Genomic DNA, 22,331 nt, shown 5'->3' on the forward strand with positions numbered 1-22,331 from the left:
AACAAGGCCGAGACGGGTCAGCCGTTAGACCCCGACAACCCCTCCAAGTCCTCGCCTGCTGCTCACTACGCCGATAGTGTTAGGTCGGCGCAAGAGCGGGCGAGGGCTGCGTCTCGCGCCAAGGCCGCCTTAGCCGCCTTAGCCGCGGCCACCGGCTTAGACCGCTTATTCAAGAAGGCCCCCTCGGAGGGCGACTGGATGCGCGGTATGATCACGCCGCGCACTCCCTCGACTGTCCTCCAGACTCCTGGCGGCAAGTCGATTGACTCAGAGGCTACTGTCACTCAGAGCCCCATCAAGGTTTCCAAGGCCTCGCCCGACAAGGCCCAGCGCCTCGGCGCCATCAACGGTCTCTTCGCGAACGACATTGAGGAGGACGCCGAGGACGAGCCGCAGGAGAAGCTCGGCTCGGAGCCCTCGCTCGCCACGACCAACTCGTTTGTCGGCCAGCCCGAGATTCTCGGCGTTCGTGGCCCTGCTCGCCCTGCCGGCGAGCCCTCCAAGGTTAGCACCGTCGACACTGTCGGCGTTGCCAAGGTCAACACTGCCGACCGCGCGGCCGGCAATGTTAACACCCCTGTTGTCGACGGCGGCGGCAACCCTGCTTACGCCGTTGACAAGGTTTCGCGCGCCGGCGCCGCCAACCCCGTTGGCGCCGGGCGCCCTATCGGTTCGGCTCGCCGCACCTCCTTCGAGACTTTCTCGACGATTGGCTCTCGTGCTAGCTGGGAGTCGGAGAGGACCTTCCACTGGTCGGGGGAGAACGAGTACCTCCCCCCCATGGCTGTCGGCCCCAGCAGCCGCCCCGCTGGTGAGGAGCCTGCCGAGTCTGCCCCCGCCCAGGCGACCAACGTCCCGCGCCCGCTGCCGGGCTTCTACCCGCGCTACCCGCGCAACGTGCGCCCCGGCGAGCGCCCTTATGTCCCCAACGACACCCTCACGTCGTTTGGCTTTAGCGAGTTCCAGTCTGACCGCTCGCTCAACTCTTTCGCCGACCCCGGCTCGGCCTTTGGCTCGTCTGGCTCGGGTGGTTCGGGCTCGCAGCCTCGTGGTGACTTCAGCGCCACCAGCGGTGGCCGTAGCTCGAGCGGCTCGCTCTTCCGTGGTTCGACCTCGGACCGCTTCAACCCTCCGGTCTCGGCCCTGTCGCGCCTCGCCAGCGGCAGCATTCCCTCTGGAACTAGCATGGTCTCCGAGGCCAGCCCTGCGGCGCTGGCCACTGCGGAGCGTCGCCAGATCCAGGGCAACGCGGCCACTTGGGTGACTCCCACCACCCCCTCTCCCGCGCGCCGCTTCGCCTCCTCGCGTCGCAGCGTCGCGCGTGTCCAGCGCGCCGAGCGCACGCCCTCGATCCACGTCGGTGACACCTCGGGCTCGACTTGGGGCACGTACGGCGAGGCCACGCGTGCTGCCCAGTACGAGGACGCCGACATTGCCGACGAGATTGTCTTCGGCCCTGTCGCGCGCAGCTCGACTTTCGGCGACCGCCAGTAAGGGCGTTCGTCGTCCTTCCCCCCAAGGTTTTTCTCCAACAAGGTTTTCTCTCTTCGGTTTCGCTCTCTCTCTTAAGGTTAACAGGTTTTGTTTGGTTCTGCCTCGCCGGCGCCGCGAGAGAACACTAGGGCCCCATGATAATGGCTGGCAGCCAAATGTATCCATAGTCTCTGCATAAATGCATAAGGTATCCATACAGTTGTGCTGGTGGTGGGGTGGTGGGGTGGTGGCGGTGGCGTCGTGGGCGGGACAGGCCATCCGGGGTGATCAGTCTTGACACTGCCTCTGAGTGTGGCAACTGCTACAAATGCCGACGGGACATGGGAAAGAAGCACAAACACATTAAATCTATACAAAGGCGAAGGCAAAAGGTATCAATCATTACACATAGTCTGCTCGTCGTCTCGTTGTCGTCGTCGTCGTGGCGAGTACGCCGTCGCGCCGCCGCTGCCACTGGCCTTCGCTCTTACACTTGCGCAGCTGGTGACGGCCGGGGTGGGGGTCGAGCCGCGCCGGCGCGGCCGCCACAGCCTTCATCTTCTTTTCCTTTTCTCCCTTCTCAGCCTTCTTCTCAACGACCTCGTGCTCGCGCTCGCGGAGGAACTGGCCGTTCCCAACGAGCAGGGACGCGTTGTCGCCCTCCTCGCTTGCCTGTTCAGCAAGCGGGAACCGCACGCCCGCGGCGCGGAGCACGTCGGCCGCCTCGTCGTGCATGTACTTGTTGGGCATGCGGTGCGCGTACGTGCAGCGGTACCCGGGCAAAAGCACAAACTCGCCGCCCATCTGCGTGATCGAGCCGATGTTGAGCACGCCGAGGCGCGCGACGTTGGCCGTGCCCAGCACCACTTGCGTGAAGGGCCCTTTGCGGTGGTATGCTGGGCGATCTTTCGGGGCGCGGAACACGGAGACCAGGTGCTCGAGGTTGCTGATGCGCGGGGACATGCTGGCGTCGGTGTCAGCTTGCAATCTCTCTCGCTGCCGGTGCCGGCGGTGCTTACCCTAACGCCTTGTACACCTTCAACGTCGGGTCCGTGTATATCTCGAACGGGCAGTGGAACATCTCGCGATAGCGCCTGATGCCGCGCCAGCTCCCGTTGGTGATGATGACCACGCGCACATTCGCGGCGGCGATCGCCGCGAGGTCGAGCGAGGCGAGGGTGCGGACATAGTCCTGGCACTGGCCGCAGAGCAGGGCGCGGATGAAGAAGACGACCGTGCGGGGCTGGGCGGCGTCGCGGCCGGCCGAGGGCGACGGCGACGGCGCGCGCAGGCCAAACAGGCCAGACTTCTCGCTCCAGTCGGGGAAGAACTCGCGGAAGTGGTGCGGCTGCCCCGTCTCGTCGATCACAGTGCCAATACTCGCGGCCCACAGCTCTGCCCGCGTCGGGATCGCGTGCTCGTCGAAGCCTTGGGCCGCTTTCAGCGCGTCGAGCAGCGGCTGCGGCTCGACGAGCGGGCGGCACGCCGACCCGGGGTCCTCGTCGAGCATCTCCTCCACGGAGAAGGAGCGCGAGTGGCCCGTCGCGGCAGACGTGCGGCCCGTCGCCGTGCCCGCGGCCGTGGCCATGCCCGACTCGCCGTCGCCGTCGTCGAGCTGCTCCACCTCCTCCGCCTCCTCTGGCACGCCCGGGATGCCAGCCCAAGACGACACGAGGTCGCTGTACCGCGCGACGCCGCACAGCGCCGCCAGGGCGCCGGTAGCCTCCTCGGCCGAGCGGTAGTACCCGTCGTCGTCGTCGTCGAAGGACGCCACCTCCGTCTCGGTCGTGGCGGTCGCGCCGTCGTACTCGAACTCGTCGTCGTCGTCGTCGTCGTCTCCGTCGCCTGGCATCGGCGGCGAGGCGGCAGGCAGAGCCGCAGAGGTGGCCGCGAACGTGCCGTAGCTTGCGCGGGCACGGCGGCCGCTGGTGCCGCCCAGCTGCACCTGCGCGAGCTCGTTGATCGAAGGGAGGGACCGGCGTCGCGCGCGCTCCATGGTACGTCGGTGTGTGTGATGAGTGTGAAGATGCAACTGGCCTCGACAGCTAGAGCACCACTTTGCTCTACCACACCACTGGCACCACTTGAGCACCTCTTGACGGCACCCCCTTGCCCCTCCCCCTCGCTCCCCACCCCCTGTTTCCGAAACGCAGCAGGCAGGCCAGCAGGAGGGAGAAAGAACGCTCGTCGCCAGCAGGCAAGGCAAGACCAGTAAGTCACGGCGCATACGGCACGCCCGCAAACCTAATCCCACGAGCGAGGCCACATCAACGGCGAAGGCCACACGGTGCCTGGCACGCCCGTGCCGGCATGGTGCTTGTGGAGGCGAGGCGAGATCCGCGCCATGGCCACGCCGACGGCGAGGAGGCTACGCACTTCAGCCGGGGAAATTCGAGGCCCTGCCAAGTTGGTCAAGAGTCTAATCTGTCTCGCAACGCACAGCCCACCCTTCGTTCCAGCAGATCACGTACGCGACGGCGGCGGCGTGAGCAGGTGGTTAACTGGACTGGGTTGGGCTGGGCTGGTCGTCTAGTTCTACATTAGTCTTGCCGCGTTGCCTACAGACGCGTGGCGCCGCCTCGGAAGCACGTGTAGTGTCCCGTAGTGTCGCGTAGTGCGCGTAGTGCGCGTAATGTGCTTGTTCGGCATGATGACGAGCGAGCGAGCGACACAGCGTGGCATGCACTGGCTGCGCCTGGGCCTGGTGCGCCCCCCCCCCCCCCCCCTTCCGTCCAAAGAACACTCGGCGCGTTCGCTCGCTTCTAACAACCTCCGACGCCGGGCAGCCCGCCAGCCAGCCCGCCCGCGCTCGCTCCGGCCACAACACGCCGCACACACTCCGCACGCACGTCGCACTACACTACACTACACGCCGCAGCTCGTCCATTCCCCAACGCCACCCCCGACGCCACAGCAAACAAACAAGCAGCTCTGGCCAGGGCCGCCATTCACTCCCGCCGACGCCGGGTCCCTGGTCCGAGAGTATCGCCGGCCCGACCAGGGGGTGGCGTCGGAGCTCTTGGGTCGAGGCACCATTCACCTCCGCCGGAGCAATCAATCCACTGCAAGCTGCCAGCCTGCAAGCGCCCGTAAGAAGGCAATAGTTCATTTAATATTCTATGGCAAGCTTAAAAACACCCTTACTGCGGCAGCGGTAGCAGCTCCTACTGCTGCTGGCCAAGCCTCCTTCGCTCAGCCTCGAGGGCCAACTCCTTCAGGTTCTTGAACTCGGTCTTGCCAGTCGCCTTGCACAGGCTGTAGAAACGTGACTTGTGGTCACGCAGCAGTTCGGCCGGCGAGGCATACTCGGCGATCGAGCCACGGTGCATCACCAACACCTTGTCAAAGTCGATGATGGTGTGGATACGGTGTGCAATCGTGAGGATCGTGCTGTCGGCAAACTCGGCACGGATCGTCTTGGAGATGAGCTCGTCCGTCTCGTAGTCGATCGATGCAGTCGCCTCGTCCATGAACAGCACCTTGTTGTGGCGCAGGATGGCACGAGCCATGCAAACCAGCTGCTTCTCGCCAGTCGAAAAGTTCTCGCCGCCCTCCGAGACGGGGTACGACAGGTCGCGGAAGACATTGACGTTGCGGCTCTCCTCGGCGTCAGAGTCCCCGCTCGACAACTCGGCGACAGCGGCAGGGCCAACAGGCTCGTCGGCCTTGAGCAGGTGAACACGACGAAGCGCCTCGTAAATGTCGGCATCGTCGTACTCGTCAAACACGTCGAGAGTCGAACGCAGAGTGCCAGAGAGAATCGTGGGGTCCTGGGGAATGATCATGATGTTGGAGCGGAGGTCGGTCAGGCCAATCTTGGCAATGTCGATGCCGTCGATAACAATCTTGCCCGAGGTAGCCTCGACGAAGCGGAAGAATGAGAGCGCCAGCGTAGACTTCCCGCAGCCAGTCGAGCCGACAATGCCGACCTTCTCGCGGGGCTTGACGTCAAAGCTGATGCTGTGGAGAACATCGGGGAGGTCGGGGGCATAGCGGATGACGAGCTTGTCGACCGAGATACCACCCTCGGCGGGCCACGAAGCAGGAGGGCGAGGGTCGACGTACTCGGGCGCCTCCTGAGGAACCTCGGAGTACTCCTTGATGCGCTCAAGAGCAACCATGCTCTGCTCAAGCTGGACGAAGCGGCGAACCACGAACAGCAGGTCGTGCATAATGGTCGTGGCGAAGGCGAGGGCGAAACCAGCGAAAGCAGCGTTGACGCCCGAAACGAGCATGGCGCAGGCCGTGACACCGACAAGCAGCGACGAGAGCATGTTGAACCTGGCCGAGAGCCAGCGGTTGATGGTCCAGGTCCACGCAAATGCGAGCATGTTGGTGTCCTCGAGCTTCATCATCTGCTTGAGGGCAACAGTGCTGGCACCGAAAGCACGGATAACAGCGACACCCGACACAGTCTCGCCGAACAGCGAGTAGAGGGGCGAACGAGTGACTGAGTCGAGACGACGCATGTCACGAGAGGCCTGGCCGTACATGGATCCGGCATGGTAGTAGACGCCGAGCATGAGCAGGCCAGCCGCGACGAACGGCCAGCCGCCAATGTAGGTGATCGAGCTGACAGTGACAACGACGTTGAGGGCATAGGCAATCGAGCGCACAAAGTTGTCGGCCATGGACGAGTCAAGGCCCTCAATGTCCTTACCAAAGCGGTTGAGCAGACGGCCACGGCTCGTGGTGTCGTGGAAGCGCAGCGTGGCGAAGAGGACAGACTCGAGCATTTTCTGCTGAAGGATGCGCGACGCACGGAGCGAGCCAATGTAGGTGACTGCGAACTGGACGTCACTGAGGATAACACCAGCGACCGAGATGATCGAGTAGCCAACAACGTAGTAGGTCGAGCTGTGGTAAGGGCGGTTCGGGTCGGGGTCGGTCCAGAAGGTGACCCAGCCGCGCTCAAAGACGGGGGTAAAGGCAGCGATCAAGACGGAAAGGATGAAGAAGAACCACCAGACGGGACCGCCAAGCGAGGTGAAGTAGAGCTTCCAGACGGGCCAGGCAATGCGGCCACGCACGCGCTTCTCGTCCTCGATGAGCTTGCGAGGAGCCTTGGGCTTGGCAACCTCGGGGGTGGATCCGACCAGGGTGTTGTTCTCGTCCGTCGGGGCAATGGAGCTCGTCTCAGAGCCAGGCTCAGATCCAACGGCCGCGCCGCTGAGGCTGACGACCGACTTGTGGACGAGCTTGGCGCCAATGGTCTCTTCGATCGTCTTCTCCTCGAGCTTCTCGCCCTCGGTGGGCTTGGACTCGGGGTCCTCAGCATCGAGCTCCGCCATCAGACCGCCTTCGACAAACTCGGCCCTGGTGCCAGCAAACTTGACGTCGCCGTTCTCGAGAGCGACAATGTAGGCAGCAGCAGGGGAAACGAGGGCAGTGTGGTGAGACACAAGCAGAACAGTGCGGTTCTCGAGCAGAGGACCCTGGATGCACTCGGCCATGATTGCGTGGGCGGTGTGGGCGTCGACAGCCGACAGGACGTCGTCGAGGTAGAGAACGCTGGCGCGCGAATAGACGGCACGGGCGAGCGAAACACGAGCCTTCTGGCCACCAGAGAGGTTGAGGCCCTTCTCACCAATCTCAGTCTCATCGCCATCCTCGAGGATCTCGAGGTCGGTGGTCAGAGAGCATGCGGCGATGACGGCATCGTAGCGGGCGGCGTTCCAAGGGCTTGAGAAGATGATGTTGTCCTTGATGCTCGCGTTCTGAAGCCAAGCCTGCTGGGGAACATAGGCCACAAGCGAGGGCACAATCCACTCGTCGTCCTGGACCTTGTTGTCAAACAATGACATGGCGTCAGGCTCGGAACGAGGGACAACCATCTGGCCAGCGACAAGGTCGGCCTCGCCGAGAAGGCCAGAGAGGAGGAGCGACTTGCCCGAGCCAAGACGACCGCAGATGAGCGACAGCTTGCCTTCGGGGAAGCGGAGCGAGAGGTCGGCGAGCGAAAAGTCGGGGCGAGGCGTCGGGGCGGTGGACTTCTTGCCCGAGCCGGACGACGAGTCGTCCTTGGGCCACGTAAGGGTCGCGTTGACGAGCACAATGTCACCGCCGTCGAAAGGCTCGACGTTGGAAACCTCGGCGAGCGACAAGTACTTCTCGATACGGCGGCACGACACGAAGCCCTGGAGGGCAGCGATGAAGGTTTCGGGAAGGGCGTTGAGGGCGAAACGGAGCTCGTTGAAGACCGCAATCGAGGTGAACGCGACGGAAGGCGTGAGGGTCTCGCCGCGGATGAGGGTGAAGTGGAGGAAGGACACGACCGTCACGAGGACTGGGGTGATGGCCCAGAGGAGGTTGAAGAAGACCTCGATCTGGTAGTTTCTCGCCTGCCATGAAAGCTCGTTCTTGCGGATACCGTTGATACGCCTCTCGAAGGATCGCTCCCAGGCCATAAACTTGAGCATGCGGATGCCCTGGAGGACCTCGTTCATGAGCGCCGTGCGTTGGTCACGGGTCTTCATGAGGTTCTCCTGAGCAGTAACGACAAACTTGGAGGCCAGGTGGTTGAGCGGCATGCAGCAGATGGTGGTGAGGAGACCAAAGAGTGCCGACGTGCCAAGGAGCTTGACGAGGAAGACGGTGGCAACAACAATCTCCAGAGGTGCGTCCACAATGGTGAAGAGGTGGAAGATGAACTCGGCCACACGGTCAACATCGACCGTGAACAAGGTCATGATCTGTGACTTTGACTGTACGGCCTCCTCATCCTCCTCCTCGTCCTCCTTGTCCTCCTTCTTCTTCTTGGCCTTGGCAGCCTCCTCCTTGACATCGCCAACGGCACCGGTGTCCTCAGCTCCAGCAGCAATGTCCTTCTTGCGAAGAGTCTTGGCGAACAACATGCCGTTCAGCTGAAGCTTGAAGCGTCCAGTAAGCCAGGTCGAGCTGATCGACCAGGTGATGCCGGTAACAAGGTAGACCATAGCGTTGGACACGAAGAGGCCGAGGGCGAGGATCCAACCCCAGGCGGGCTGCTCACGTCCCGGGTCGTTGGCAAGGTAGTCCAGGAACCACTTGAGGAGGAGATGAGGTCCGTAGTAGCCGACGGCGGTGACCGCGGCGAGGGTCGACTGGGCAATGAAGAGCCCCTTGTTGACGACGAGCAGTTTCCAGAGCAGGTTGAAGCCCTCCCACTTGCGGAGACGGGTTCGGCGACGGCCGTAAACGTTCTTGATATCCAGGTAGTTCGGCAGCGCACGCATGGTGGCTCCCCAGGCAGGGAGGTCCCAAACGTCCATCGATTCCTGAACCTTGGAGCGCTCAATGACCTCACCAGCGTAGGTGAACATCATCCACTGGGGAATGGTGCACTGCACCTCGCCAACTACGTTGGCGAAGTTGGGGTTGAGCGATCGGCTTCCGGCCGGGATGGCATCGACCACCTTGGAGGGGTAGAGATCCTGGAACGGGATGTAGAGCGCCGGGCCGCGGCGGACAACGAGGATGATGAGGAGGGGCACAAGCTGGAGCAGAGGCAGCAACGACGTCAAGATCGGGATGATCTTGAGGGGCGGGAGGCTGACAATCTCCATGATGGTGAAGAACCTCGTCTCACTGATGGGGCTCGATGGCATGGGCGTCGAGGGGAGGAGAGCGAGAATGCCGAGGATCAGGAACTGGGAGGCGAGGTTGACAGCCAGGTAGATCGTAGTCGGCCAGTGTGTGCGGGTCTCCCTCTGGCGAAGGTACGAGATCGTGAGGATGAGGTTTACGACATGTGCCGGGACGAGAAGGATAGGAAGCAGGAACGCGCGAAGGCGCTCGTGCTCCTCAAAGCCTTCCGAGGCGATGATGGTGAAGACCAGGAGGAGAACGTTGGCGACGAACGGCGGGATGAGAGCCGCAAGGAGGGCAATCTTGAGGCCCTGTGTCCAGCGCCAGAACTGAGCCTCGGCGACCGGCACACCGTCGCTCATGACGACGGGGTCGTCGATATCAAACGCGTCCCGCTTGGCGGGGAACGCGCCGACACCACCATCGAGGGCTTCATCTCTGGCAGTTGGAAGTTTGACTCCACGGCTGTGGAGTAGGGCGTAGACTGGCGACGCCGGGTGGGTTGTGATGTAGAGTGAGAATGAGACAACGGAGACGAGAGGTATTAACGCAGTTGTTGCTATAGCAAATGTCGATGCCATGTAGTATCGATGAGGTGGTTGTAGATGGGTGAAAGGGGTATGAGAGCCGCGCGATGGGGCGGCTGTTTTGAAGTGCGAAGCGTCTGCGCGAGCACGCGGTCGAGTCGAGTCAGAAAAGCGACGTGACTGTCGGCGAGATCGATCTAGTGGACGGACGTAAGGTGGAGCCGAGGGGGATGGCGATGAGGGTAGGCGAGATGGGAGATGGTCAGAGGCCTAGTGGGTACTAGTCCTGGGAGTGGGATGGGAAAGGAGAGACGGTCACGGGGGGAGAGTTAGTTGAAGAGGTCGAGTCGTGTTAGATGCGATGGAGTCGAGAGTGGAAGCGATGCGCCCAGGGATAATGGGTTAGCTTGAACGCGCGGGCAAGCAAGCAGGCAGGCAGCTTTGAGCAGCAGGGTGAGTGGCAGCACGCGGTTCCACCTAATCTTCGAGTTGCTTACATTTTGCCTCGGATCCGAGCGGTGGCTACAGCATAAAAATGGCCTGGGTGATGTCATTTTTGCCAAAGCACGCATGGATACACCACCCAAGTCGGCTTGGCCCGAGACCACCAGGGCTGGCAGGCAGGCTGGCAGGTCGGCTCTCTCCTCGGGACACGCGCCGAAGTGGGGGTAGGCGTATCCTCAAATAGAGGGCGTGTTAAATTCATATGTTAGGAGTTGATTAGCAGAAGCAGAGATATAAGCAACGTCGATATCTTGTGTTTCTGAGATTGTCGTCTTTTGAGTGGGTTGCTGATGCATTGCAGCATGCCGATCTGCTGATCTATTTGCTTTCTGCACCAGTTGGCGCCTTGTCCCTCCCTGTAATCCGTGCAGATATGCAGATCATGGGGTGGTCAGTGTCAATATGTCAATACACACGTGTTTGGATTAGCGGAATCAAATTCACGGGGCCTGAGCCTCGACACGCGCCTTGTTTTGATCTTGGCCCTTGTCGCCCTTGTCCCTGGCTGGCAAGTGCAACACTCCGACCCCCGCCAGGATCAACCACCGTTGTCCTTCTCAGCTCACCATCACCATTGTCCACGACTTGGACTTAGAACAAGTCTTTCTCATCGACTCCCCCCCCCACACACACTCCCATGACTCGTAGATAACATGCCCCCACCATCCTACCCCCACCGCCACTTGCTCTTGTCCAATGTCCTCGACGCCCAGGCAACCCAGCCCATAGCGGACCACTTTGCCGTCGCCGACGAGGCCAATGAGCGAGGGTGCAAGCTTGATGCGCTCCTCCTTGCAGGCTGGGCTGCCAGTGGATTAAAGGGGAGGCAGGCAGACAGAGACGGTGAGCTTGCAGGCGCTTGTCGATTATGAGCTGACTCCCACAGCTCTCCAGCACGTTGACAACCTTCGCATCAAGAAGAGCGACTATGACGTCCTTGGTCGTATTGGCGAGGGCCAGTTTGGTGTCGTGAGTACCTTTCATTGCCGGTGGTAGAGTTCTAACTCGCGCAGGTCGATGCTGTGCGGTGCAAGCTTGACGGGCGGGTCTACGCCATGAAGACGATCGAGAAGAGCATGGTGCTCCGAGCTGGAGGAGTAGGTGACTTGCGCGTTCCTCTCACCTAACACGCAGCAACTGGGCCTCGGGAACGAGCGCCATGTCCACATGCTCGCCACGTCGATGAAAACGGCCGTACCGGCCCCCCGGCTAGCCGTCACCTTCCAGACACCACACGCCCTGCACATGGTCACTTCCTACGCCCCATGTGGTAGCCTGTGGGACCGCCTATGCGAGATGCTGCCCGCACCGGGGTTGGATACTGGCCGTATGGAGGAGAAGGAGGTCGCATGGTGGGCCAAGCAGATGGTCGCGTCCATCGCTTGGCTTCACGGTTTGGGCTACGCGCATCGGTGGGTACTAACTGCTCTTTACTGCTGACACCCGGCAGTGATATCAAGCCTCACAACTTTCTACTCCTCGCCGATGGTCGGCTGTGGTTGACCGACTTTGGCTCATCGGCGCCCCTCACCAACGGATCCGTCCCCAAGCGGCTGTGCCTACTGCCTGCCGGAACCCCAGACTATGTGGCCCCCGAGGTGCTCAGGCTAGCCGAGGACGCCATGATCGAGGCGGCTCACAGTCTCGATGACGAGAGCGAGGCCGACCGCACCCTCCGCCCATCGGATATCGACCCACCCGGGTACGGCAGAGACGTTGACTGGTGGTCGCTCGGCGCGACCCTCTACGAGATGAGTGTGGGCCGAGCACCCTTCTTCTCGCCATCCATCGGGGGCACGTACGAGCGGATCATGCAGTGCGACGTGCGCTGGCCCGGCCATGTCTCCCAGCAGCTCAAGAGCCTTCTCAGTGGTCTGCTGAGCACGGCAGAGATCCGCCTCGGCCACTCGGACGTAGGCGAGATCCGCCGCCACCCCTTCTTCAACGGGGTTGACTGGACAAAACAGGGCGTTCCACCTCCAGGTGTGGCGCCTCAGCCGATCGACCTTACCACCTTGACCGACTCATTCGAGCATGGATTCAGTGACATGGACGACGTGACGTTTGACCACTTCTTCAACTCGTCACCAGGCCTCACGACGACTATGAGCCACTCGGTGTCCGTCGCAGTCCCCTCGGCGCCCGTCGCTTGGGCTCGATGGGTTGGCTGGTCGTGGGACCCACCGACCGACTTCTTCGGTTCAGAGCCACCGCCCACGGTTTCACCACCAACAAAGCTCGCCCTCCTGGCCCCGGCTGCGACCACGAACATGATGCACACCCCTCTTCGTGGCGCTGCGAATGCTGGTACACCGCCAACTGTGCCAAGAACTGCGCCTCGCTCTGTACCTCGAACCCGCCCGGTGTCCGAGAGACAGGCGTTCGCCGAGCTCGTCAAATGCGTTCAGGCCAGTGCACGAAAGAAGCTGGCGTCTTCAGCCATCAAGATTCCAGGTTCAGCCTCATCAGTCAACTCGTCGAGTATGTCACCACCAATCTGGCGCAAGGAGCAGCCTCCTACCCCAACCCCGATGTCTCGGGACGTTACAGCGCTCACTGCCACGATGCGGACGTTCCGTCCGCTATCCCGCACGTCCTCTCGCGGCTCAGAGGGCTCGCAGTTACCTTCGTCGCGCAGCGGGTCGCTCCGACTGAGGGACGAAGCGGCCCTCTCCAAGCTGCTTGCCGCCGAACAAGACGAGTCAACCGTTGTGCGCACGCGGGCCGGTGTCCGCGGGCTGTCACGTATAGGGGACGATACGGTGCTCGCCAAGCTTTTAGCGGCGGACAGAGACAAGCCAGAGAACCGGCCCCCGCCACCTCCTCGCCCCCTCTCGCGTGCGTCCTCCATCCGCAGCCAGTCGAGCCGAGAGTCCCTCCGCCCCCTCACACCGCTAAGTGAGATGCCCCCGCTTGGTGAGAGGCCAGTGAACACTGTCAGCTCGGGCACATCGAGCAGCCGCAGCAGCAAGGACACGCCGAGCAAGTCACTGCCTGGTAAGAAGTTGCCACCTTCCGACAAGCATGTCCCCCTGGCCGACAAGTATGTCCCGCCGCGTGACCCTGGCGTGGTTGGCGGCGACAGGATCGCGTCGCTTGGGCAGTGGCATCACTCGCTGGAAGACGGTCTCTCGGTGAGTTGGCCTTCCCCTTCCGAGCTAACTCGCCCAGAATCTCGAACGACGACTGGCCAGCATTCGGGCCCGCCTCGAAGCTTCTTCCTAAGCCTCCCCCAGATCTGTATAATAACACAAAGCCAGCAGGCACCTCTTCCACCTCCTCATTGTACATTCCAACTCCACGACATCACGCACACTCCTAACATGGGTAACAATGCATAGCAGATACACTTCTAATCGTTTGTGGTTTGTGTTGATGTTGGGCCTCACACGCCTAATCGTCTCCGAAACGGTCAGGCATGACCAGAGGAGCCAGCAGGCTCCAAGCGTACAGGCCGTAGCAGATCCAGCTGCTGACGACACGCATCCACATGGTCGCCTCGGACCGGCCAATGTAGACCTCGGGCTCGGCAAAGGTAGACATGCCAAAGCTGGCGAAGCGGTTGGGGCTCGAGTCGGGGTCGGGGTGCTCGAGAGGTGTCTTGGAGACAATACGCCAGTCGGTGAGCAGGCCAGCAACGTACATGGCCGCCATGAGGAAGATGATGTGGAACCACGAGTAGTTGTACTTGGTGCCGGCACGCTCGTCGTCGCGCTCCTCCCCGATGGTCGCCTCGATGTCGTCGTCGTCGTCCTCGGGCTCGTCGAGAACCGAGGCAGGGAGGGAACCGGCGTTGACAGCGGCAAGGATAGCCTGGTAGCGCATCTCATCGCGGCGGCCCTTGGGCTGGTTGGTGATGAGGCGAACCTCTCCGTCCTCGCCGGCGTCGTCGCCGAGCGCGATCTGGCCAGTGGACTTGCGGTTACCAACGAGCGCCTTGGACTGTGTGGCGGCACGCGAGGTCGAGTAGGCAATGGCGACAAAGGTGAAGAGCGCACCAAGGATAACCGTCGTCGTCTTGGTCGAGCCAGCCGCCTTCTGAAGAGGGTTGCAGTGCGAGTCGTCGGTGTGGTTGATCACAGCCGACGAAGTAAGGTACGTGCAGTACGCCGCGACCATGCTTGCCTGGGTGAGGCCAGAGCGGGGGTTGGCCTCCTGGACGGGGCCAGAGATGGCAACGATTGTGACAATGACGCAGAGGAGGAGGTTGGCAGTGATGAAGAACGTGTTGAGGCCGCATCCCGAGCCGGCGAAGAAGACGTAGAGTACAATCGTGACGGTGAGCGAGGCAACGTACATTCCAAAGGTCGAGCCGACGAGAATAAACTGCCACATGTTGGAATCCGTGCGTTCCCAGTTGTCAAGGCACGTCTCGGACCACGTGTGGGCAAAGTCGACGAGGAGGACGAGACCGATAATAATGAAGACGAACGCGCCGATCGGGACGATGTACGAGCCGTAGACCATGAAGAACTCGTTGGGGATGAGGAATGAGATGAACGCGAGGAGGAAGTAGGCGACAAGCTTGAGGCCCCACCATCTGCGAGGGTGTCAGTCAAGCAAGGACGCGCGAGCGAGCGAGGGAGCGCTGGAGCCCCAGCTGCACGGCACTCACCCGTTCTGAATGGCGGCACGCTTGTCCTTTGTCGACTTGACGCCGATTAGAAGCACGCTGTGGATGAGGTGGAAGAGGGCGAGGGCGAAGCAGAAGCGGTGGACGGCCAGTAGGCCATAACACTTGCCGCCTGAGCAGTCCATCTTGATCCAGTCCCAGCTAATCTTCTCCAGTTGCCGAATGGCAATGTCTGTGCGGGATATGTACGCCAGCATGGACGACAGAGCGAAGATGAGCTGGGGGAAGGGTGTGAGCGCGGCATCTTGAGCATCACCTATCAATCTACTCACGCCGTAGCCTACACGCGTCGCGATCGACGAGTTGCAGTTGCACGACTTGCACATGGCGGACGCGGCCGTGCCGCCTGGTGGGTGGCGCGTCAGTGGTGGTGCGGTCAATCAACAGCCCGTGTCAACATACCCATGAAGACCATGCAGCCCGAGCATAGGTAGCTGCCGATTGCGCCTGCGCCCGTGAAGATTGGAATGGACAGGAGGGCGCCCATTGTGGTCGAGGTTGTGCTGTGGGGGTTGGAGGTGAGTGTCGAGTTGCAAGATGCGATGCAGTCTGGCTGGCTGGCTGTGGGGTTGGGCGAGACGCACAGGAGATGATGAAGCCTTCAGGGTGGTGACCCACGTGATAAGCTTTCATATACCGGCCGAGCCGGCGACATTCAAGGTCGAATGACGTGTTATTATTTATTTTGAGTTGCTGGCTGCATGCCGCGGCCAGGCTGACTGCTTCAATCCGCCACCTAGAGGAAGACAAGAGTCGCGTTGGTGGTCACTCGACCTGGTTAGGTCGTTGGCTGCGTCTGATCCTTCCTTTCCAATAAAGTCTCCATCGTCCAAAAGCCTCGTTTGTTCGTCGCCACCTCGTCAACTCTCTCTCTCTCCGCACCCCTTCCTGCCCAGCCGTCTCTAATCCTCGATAGAGACAAACGGGCAGCAAGCTTCAGTCCACCTCCTCTCACAACACCTCAAAAAATCCGGTGAACGTCGTCGTTTACGCACGACGCTTCTCCGCCTCAATTTCTTCCCTCGACCTTGCCCTCCGCGCGCCGCCACGCAATGGCCCAAGCCCAATCTCCCCACCTTACCGACATCCCCCAGGCTATCCGCATCGCGGCGAGCGTTGACCCTTCCATCGACCCAGGCCTCAAACAGCAGGCGTTCGACTACCTTGGAAAAGTCAAGCAGCTCTGCGAGGAAACATGGCAGGTGAGTCGACTTTTGGTCGTGGTGGCGGCAGCTATAGCAGCCGGCTGCTTCTGTCACGCGCGCGCACACACAACAACACGCAACGACGAGCACAGCGCTGACTCGGGCCTTCTTCTCCCCCACAGGACTGTCTCTTCCTCTACCTCCAGGGAGCTGGCGCGCCCAGTGCAGGCGCCACTGGCACTGACGGCAAGGAGAAGCTCGAGACGGACCTGCGCATGTTCTGTGAACAGGTCGTCGACCAGACGCTGTTGAACAAGTACGTATATTTCCGAAGAAGCACACAAAGCCGTGGGGGGGTCGTGCAGAGTGACGGCTGTGCTGCATAGGAAGCATGGGGACAAACACTGACCCGCGCAGGCCGGAGATCATGTCGGCGGCAGCACAACACGCCATGTACAAGGCCGTTGTCGACTTCATTGAGGCCGAGTATGTCAAGGGTAACTCGGAGGGTGGCCAAGCTTGTGAGTGCATTGACGGCCCCGTCGTTGGCGACGTGCATGCTAACGTGATGGCAGTCCTTCGCAACAAGCTTGCGTACACGATCGCTCACCTCTTCCTCAACACTTACCCTGCCTCAATCCCCACTTTCCTCCACCCGTTCCTCAATCTTCTGGTTCCCTCAGATTCCGCCACCAGCCTCAACCCCTCGCTCCTGGTTATCCACCTGCTCATCGAGATCGCACTCGAGATCCATGACAACATCATCAAGAGCGCACGAGCTTGGTCCAACGAACGGCAGCTGCGCGACGGCTCAATACGCGAGGTCATTCGTTCTAGCGGTGACGAGCGCATGGCGGTGGAGGGTCTTCTCTCTCTGGCAAACAAGGGCGTGGGCCTCAGCAAGGGCAACGCGAAGTGGCTTGAAGTGACCCAGGCAGCGCTCAAGGCCCTTGGTCACTGGACTCGTGAGCTTACCGAGGGTTGGAGATGAAGCTGACATCGCAGCCTGGGTCGACCTCGCCGTCTCTCTTACCCCAGATACCCTGTCATTCTACCAGCAGCTGTTGCAACAGGACGTTACGTCCTTGCGCATCCCTGCTGCTGGCATCATCCGTACCCTCGCCGCCAAGGGCATGAAGGACCCCGCTGAAAAGCTCCAGGTCCTCAAGGTGCTCGACATCATCTCGCTCATTGATCCCCTGGAGCAGCAGACCCGTGGCGCAAAGGGAGATCACGAGCTCGTCAACTTCCGTGCCGCTCTTGCCGGTGTTGTCCAGGCCTATGGTACGGAGCTCATCAAGCTCACCGAACTCGCCGAGGCGCCAGAGGAGATCCGCAACGAGGCCGACAGCCTGTTGTCCAACTCCATCCCACTTGTTCTGCGCTTCCTCAGCGACCGCAACCCAGAGGTGCCAACAGCTGTGTCGCCGTTCGTGTCAGACCTTCTGCGTACGTTCAAGAAGTACATGAAGCCGGGCAATCCCGCGCAGCCCAACGGCAACAGGGCTGCCGCTGCCCCACCACCATCCCCTATTCCTCTGCCACCCGCCAAGAGACAATTCCTACTCAATGTGCTCGAGGTTGTCGTCAGGCAGCTTGAGTGGCCCGAGGACATTGAATGGGAGATTGTCCAGGACGACGCCGACTCCGACGAGGAGGTCGCTGCCTTCTACGCCATGCGCCAGAGCTTCCGCAGCGTCATTGACAATATTGCCGCCATCGACAAGACCCTGCACACCGAGGTCGTCGCGAGCGTTGTTGTCAACACCTTGGAGCGTCTGTCCTCACAAGGTTCGTCCGGCGTCACCTGGCAGCAGGCTGAGCTTGCGGCGTACCTCGTCTACACGTTCGGTGAGATCTCCAAGAGCAACTCGCGCGCTGCTTTCTACGAGCTTCCTCCCGAGCTGGCTTCCAAGTCGTCGGCCGTCAAGATGTCCCGCTCAACAGGAAAGCTTGGCGACGCGGCAATGGCCAGCGGCCAGTCGACCCCCACGGGCACCGGTGCCGATCTTGCGATCGCTGCACTCGACCCCAATGCCAAGATCGACTTTGAGCAGTACCCTCTCACCCCCCTTGGTCAGCTCCTCACCCTTTGCATGACTTCCGGACTGTCGGCGTACCCTCACCCCAGTGTTCCCCTCCAGTTCTTTGAGATTGCTGTCCGCTACGTCGACTTCTGGAAGATCAAGCAGGGTGCTGTCCAGCCCATGTTTGAGGCACTCCTGGACAGCCGCGGCGTCCACCACCCTGACGAGTGTGTGCGTCGCAGGGTCTTCTACCTCATCAGTCGCTTCATCAAGGAGTGCAAGAATGAGATGGAGCCCAGTATGATCCCCGTCATCATTGACAACATCAAGGACACGCTGCCCATCCACCCCAAGCTCGTTCCTGCTGAGAACCCCGACGAGGACATCCTCCTGAGCTCGACCAGCGGCAAGAGCTACTTCCAGGACCAGCTCCACCTGTTCGAGGCTGCTGGCGTGTTGGTCTACCTCACACGCCCGGATCCCAGCTCACAGATGAGCTACCTGGCGGCCATTGCTGGCCCCCTGATGGCTGGGATCGGAGCTGGGCTGGAGCAGTACCGCCTCAACCCCAGCGACAAGCCCGCTGTGCTGCACGTTCACCACCACCTCATGGCTCTCGGACACTTTGCCAAGGGATTCCCACCCGTTTCGGACGACCAGCTGGAGGCACTACCCTACCAGCAGCCGTTCAAGCAGATGACCGAGGCCCTCCTCGAGGCCCTTGATGTCATGAAGACTGAGCGTGTCTTCCGCGATGCTGTGAGTATTTATTGCAAGAGCCATGCTGACGTATCGCAGGCTCGGTTCACCTTCTCGCAGTTCGTCTCGGCCATCGGCTCCACCATTGGCGAGCTTGTCCCTCGCTTTGTGCGCTCCGTTGTCACCGAGTTTGAGCCTGCCGAGCTTATCGACTTCCTCTCCTTCCTCGGCCTGCTCATGCACCGCCTGAAGAGGAACACCTTCGAGACGATGGACATGCTCCTGCTCCCTCTACTCTCCCGCATCTTCTCGGTTCTCCAGAACCCTGTTACGGGCACCGACGAGGACATTATCCACCGCCGACTCCAGGATGCCTACCTTACCTTCTTCACGTCGCTCATGAACGCGAACCTCGAAGGCGTCTTCATCACGGACCGCAACAAGCCCGAGTTTGAGAACGTCCTCACGTCGCTTGTCGCCCTTGCCGAGGACTCTACCGACGCCGGTGCCCAGCGCTTGGCGTGGAGCTTCCTTGCCAAGTCGATCATCGCGTGGGGTACCTCGGCGGCCGCCGCCACGGAGCCCTCTGTCTTTGCCGATTCCGCGCGGTCCCACCTCAGCCAGAAGGTTGCCAGCGGGCAGGCAGTTGCGACCAACCAGCACGCCATTCCCAAGAACGAGCGTGCGGCGCAGGCCCTCCCCGGGTACGAGACGTTCGTCTACCAGCGTCTCATCCCGGCGGCGTTCGCTGTCCCTGCCTCGACAACGTTCAACCTCAAGGCTGGCCAGCCCGTCCTTGCCGAGATTGCCATTGTCATTCGCAACATGCTGCAGGCACGTGGCCAGGAGGGTGTCGACTTCCTTCTTAGCGACATGCTGCCCAAGCTGCAGTGCCCTCCCGAGATGGCCCAGCAGTTTGTCAACAGCCTGCGCACCCAACAGTCAAAGGACTTCAGAAAGACCTTTGCTGATTTTATCAAGGTGATGAGGTCGTAAACCGACTGTCATTGCTCTAATACGGCGTGTCCACCACACGCCACACCATTCTATTTACGAACCGGCCGGGGCAAGCATTCGATACGCCCGGCACGAGCTCACCTGTGCATTTTTCCCATTACCTCTGGTCATCAATGTCGTTCATCACATCAATCCCAAACTCCACCCACACCATCGATCGCATCACACCGCCGCCCCTGCATGCCTCTGGCGACGCAGCCAGCCGGCGAATCAGTCCATATAAGAGCATGCCATGCATTAGCGTGTATTAGACGGGGGGCAGTAGAGGGGGAAGTGACTGCGATGAGTATTGCGCCATCAGATGTTGGCGGGGTTGGAGCCCCGCAGTTGCTGGGCTAAATGACGAAGTTGGCGAGATGGGTCGAAAGCACGTCGGGAGGGATCGACTCGGGTTGTCAACTGCACTCACCATGATTCTGCGGCACAGCGCGAGGTTACTCGCGGCGCGCTCCTTGCGCCCAACCCCAAGGCCTCTACCACAGCTCGCCCAACGACCCCTCCCGACCACCGGCACACGGCGCTCCTCCACATCCACCGCCCCAAACCCTCCACCGCCGCGCGACCTGCTCGAAGCGTACCGCGCGCTCGTGTCGTCAGGCAAGCTAACATGGGACGACGAGCAAGTGCGAACTGTAATGAAGGCAAGTGATATCCTCTTGCTGTGCTGACCGCGCAGCTGCGCCACCTGGCGACCGAGCTAGCGGACTACGAGCCCCCGCTCGACCTCGTCTCCAAGCTCGGCGCGCGCCCGCCCCTCCAGGTATCCGAGCGCGCATGGTACGCGCGCCTCCCGGGGCTCGGGGAGCGCGTGCTCCCCGACGACGGGGAGCGGGGGAAGGCGCTCGTGCGGGTTCTGAGCGGGGAGGAGGAGATTGCAAACTTGACCACGCCGCGGGTGCGTGGGTGTGTAGGAGCAAGCTGACACCGCCTAGGGGATCCTACTCACCGGCCCGCCGGGCTCGGGCAAGTCCCTCCTCCTCGCGCTCTTCTTCGACACGCTGCAAACCCCACACAAACAGCGCCACCACTACCACGCGTTCACGCTCTGGCTGTACCAGCGCGTGTTTGACGAGCTGCGCCGGCGGCAGGACGGCGCGGTGCCAGGCCAGGACGAGGCGAACAAGGTGCTTGCTGGCCGCAGGGGGTGGCGCGCCGTGTTTGGTAATGGGCGGTGGGAGACGCCGAATGGCGACAGGGCGGCAGCGGAGGTCGGGTACGATGATCCCCGGGACACGATCCCGTTTGTTAGTGAGTGGCGTGGGTGGGGCAGGACGGCGACGAGTTGCATCACTGACGCGTGCCAGTCGCCAAGGAGATGATCTTGTCGTACCATATCCTTTAGTGAGTGGACCAGCTTGCACCCCGTAGCCCCGGCTGACGCCGGGTTAGTTTCGACGAACTCCAGCTCGTCGACGCCAGCTCGGCCGCGCTCCTCCGCGACGTGCTATCATGGTACTGGCGCCTCGGGGGCGTCGTGCTCGCGTGCTCGAACCGCGTCCCGGACGAGCTGTACCACCACGGCGTGCAACGGGAGCGGATGGCCGGGTTCTTGGACAGCCTGAAGGGGCGGTGCGAGGTGGTCGATGTCGACGGCGGGCGCGACTGGCGCCGGCGGGACGACGCCGGCGCGGCCGCTGCTGCGCCGCGCTGGCTCGAGCTGGGCGACGAGCGCTTCGACGCCGCGTGGGATGCGCTCGCCGGTACCCCCGAGCCCGCCGACCTCGTCGTCTACGGCCGCCGCGTGCATGTGCCGGCTGTCAAGGGCCGAGCGTGCCGCTTTGCCTTTGCTGACCTGTGCGAGGCGCCACTCGGCCCAGCGGACTACATCTCCCTCGCGTCGACGTACGAGACCTTCTTCATTGACGAGGTGAAGATCATGCTCCTGCGGAACAAGAACGAGGCGCGGCGGCTGATCAACGTGATCGACGCGCTGTGTGAGTATCGGGGGGATTGCTACGCGCTGACGCTGCAGACGAATCCCGATGCAAAGTCGTCATCCGCGCCGCCGCGCGCCCCGAGCACCTCTTCTTCCCCGACGCGCTCGACCCGTCCATCGACCCAGAGCACCACGACCTGCTCGAGGCCGAGGCGCTCTCCGAGACGCTCGGCGCGCAGCCACGCGCCAACGTGAGCACGTACAACCCGCGCACGCGGGCTCAGCGCGAGCGCGACGACCGCGCGGACCTCGGCTCGAGCTTTGCCGTCAGCGCCATCTTCACGGGCGAGGACGAGCGGTTCGCGTACAAGCGCGCCGTGTCGCGCCTGGTGGAGATGTCCACGTCGGTGTCGTACGCTGACGAGGCTTGGATCCCGCTCACGCCCACCGACCGCGGGTGGGAGGGCGGCGACGCGCCGCGCACGACGCCGCGCGCCATCGTGCACCGCGACTCTGGGTCCGGGTTCAAGGGCGACGACGTGATGGCTGCCGAGGCCGGCGCGGCGCACGCCCACCGCCTCCGGCGCGACAGGCACCAGGTGGTCGAGGAGGAGGAGGAGGAGCTGCCGCTGCCGGAGGTGCCTGCCTCTGGCCCACGAGACGGCGCGCCAAAGATTGCAGAGGTGCATGCTTGGGGCGTGGAGGACGGGTGGGGCCCGCGTGCTGGCCTGTGGGGACGCGGTGCCAAGGCCCACAACACTGGCGAGAAGGGGGAGAAGGAGTAGATTAGATCATCTTAGAGGAGTAGCTGAGCTAGGGCTTCCCTGCCTGCCTGCCCATGCACGATGCGTGTGTCGCCAACGT

The 22,331-nt window shown here is 62.0% G+C and overlaps 5 protein-coding genes across 5 annotated transcripts; 2 read left to right on the forward strand and 3 right to left on the reverse strand.

The window, feature by feature from the left end:
• Positions 1 to 1,875: 1,875 nt before the first annotated feature.
• AAED1_0 (Thioredoxin-like protein AAED1) lies at positions 1,876 to 3,469 on the reverse strand (the record flags this gene model as incomplete). Its single annotated transcript, XM_062771482.1, has 3 exons — positions 1,876 to 1,886; positions 1,965 to 2,437; positions 2,493 to 3,469. The coding sequence occupies 3 exons, from the start codon at positions 3,467 to 3,469 to the stop codon at positions 1,876 to 1,878; spliced, it is 1,461 nt and encodes a 486-aa protein (XP_062627466.1).
• Positions 3,470 to 4,637: 1,168 nt separating this feature from the next.
• YBT1_2 (ATP-dependent bile acid permease) lies at positions 4,638 to 9,620 on the reverse strand (the record flags this gene model as incomplete). The annotated part of the gene is made up of 1 exon (XM_062771483.1): positions 4,638 to 9,620. The coding sequence occupies one exon, from the start codon at positions 9,618 to 9,620 to the stop codon at positions 4,638 to 4,640; it is 4,983 nt and encodes a 1,660-aa protein (XP_062627467.1).
• Positions 9,621 to 10,723: 1,103 nt separating this feature from the next.
• Positions 10,724 to 13,332, forward strand: ROCK1 (Rho-associated protein kinase 1; the record flags this gene model as incomplete). Its single annotated transcript, XM_062771484.1, has 6 exons — positions 10,724 to 10,913; positions 10,957 to 11,039; positions 11,084 to 11,167; positions 11,205 to 11,482; positions 11,521 to 13,204; positions 13,242 to 13,332. The coding sequence occupies 6 exons, from the start codon at positions 10,724 to 10,726 to the stop codon at positions 13,293 to 13,295; spliced, it is 2,373 nt and encodes a 790-aa protein (XP_062627468.1). The 3' UTR covers positions 13,296 to 13,332.
• A 61-nt stretch (positions 13,333 to 13,393) lies between these two features.
• TMS1 (Membrane protein TMS1) lies at positions 13,394 to 15,281 on the reverse strand. Its single transcript, XM_062771485.1, has 4 exons — positions 15,106 to 15,281; positions 14,976 to 15,049; positions 14,686 to 14,921; positions 13,394 to 14,610 (listed from the first exon to the last, which is right to left on the reverse strand). The coding sequence occupies exons 1-4, from the start codon at positions 15,188 to 15,190 to the stop codon at positions 13,464 to 13,466; spliced, it is 1,542 nt and encodes a 513-aa protein (XP_062627469.1). The 5' UTR covers positions 15,191 to 15,281; the 3' UTR covers positions 13,394 to 13,463.
• Positions 15,282 to 15,532: 251 nt separating this feature from the next.
• Positions 15,533 to 22,252, forward strand: LOS1 (Exportin-T; the record flags this gene model as incomplete). The annotated part of the gene is made up of 11 exons (XM_062771486.1): positions 15,533 to 15,905; positions 16,031 to 16,164; positions 16,266 to 16,369; positions 16,424 to 16,813; positions 16,854 to 18,634; positions 18,674 to 19,555; positions 20,268 to 20,486; positions 20,524 to 20,839; positions 20,896 to 20,932; positions 20,981 to 21,525; positions 21,564 to 22,252. Exons 1-11 carry the CDS (start codon positions 15,756 to 15,758, stop codon positions 22,250 to 22,252), a joined length of 5,247 nt encoding a protein of 1,748 aa, XP_062627470.1. The 5' UTR covers positions 15,533 to 15,755.
• Between the last annotated feature and the right edge of the window lie 79 nt (positions 22,253 to 22,331).

This window comes from Vanrija pseudolonga, chromosome 3 (assembly GCF_020906515.1).
Source record: "Vanrija pseudolonga chromosome 3, complete sequence".
NCBI lineage: Eukaryota > Fungi > Basidiomycota > Tremellomycetes > Trichosporonales > Trichosporonaceae > Vanrija > Vanrija pseudolonga.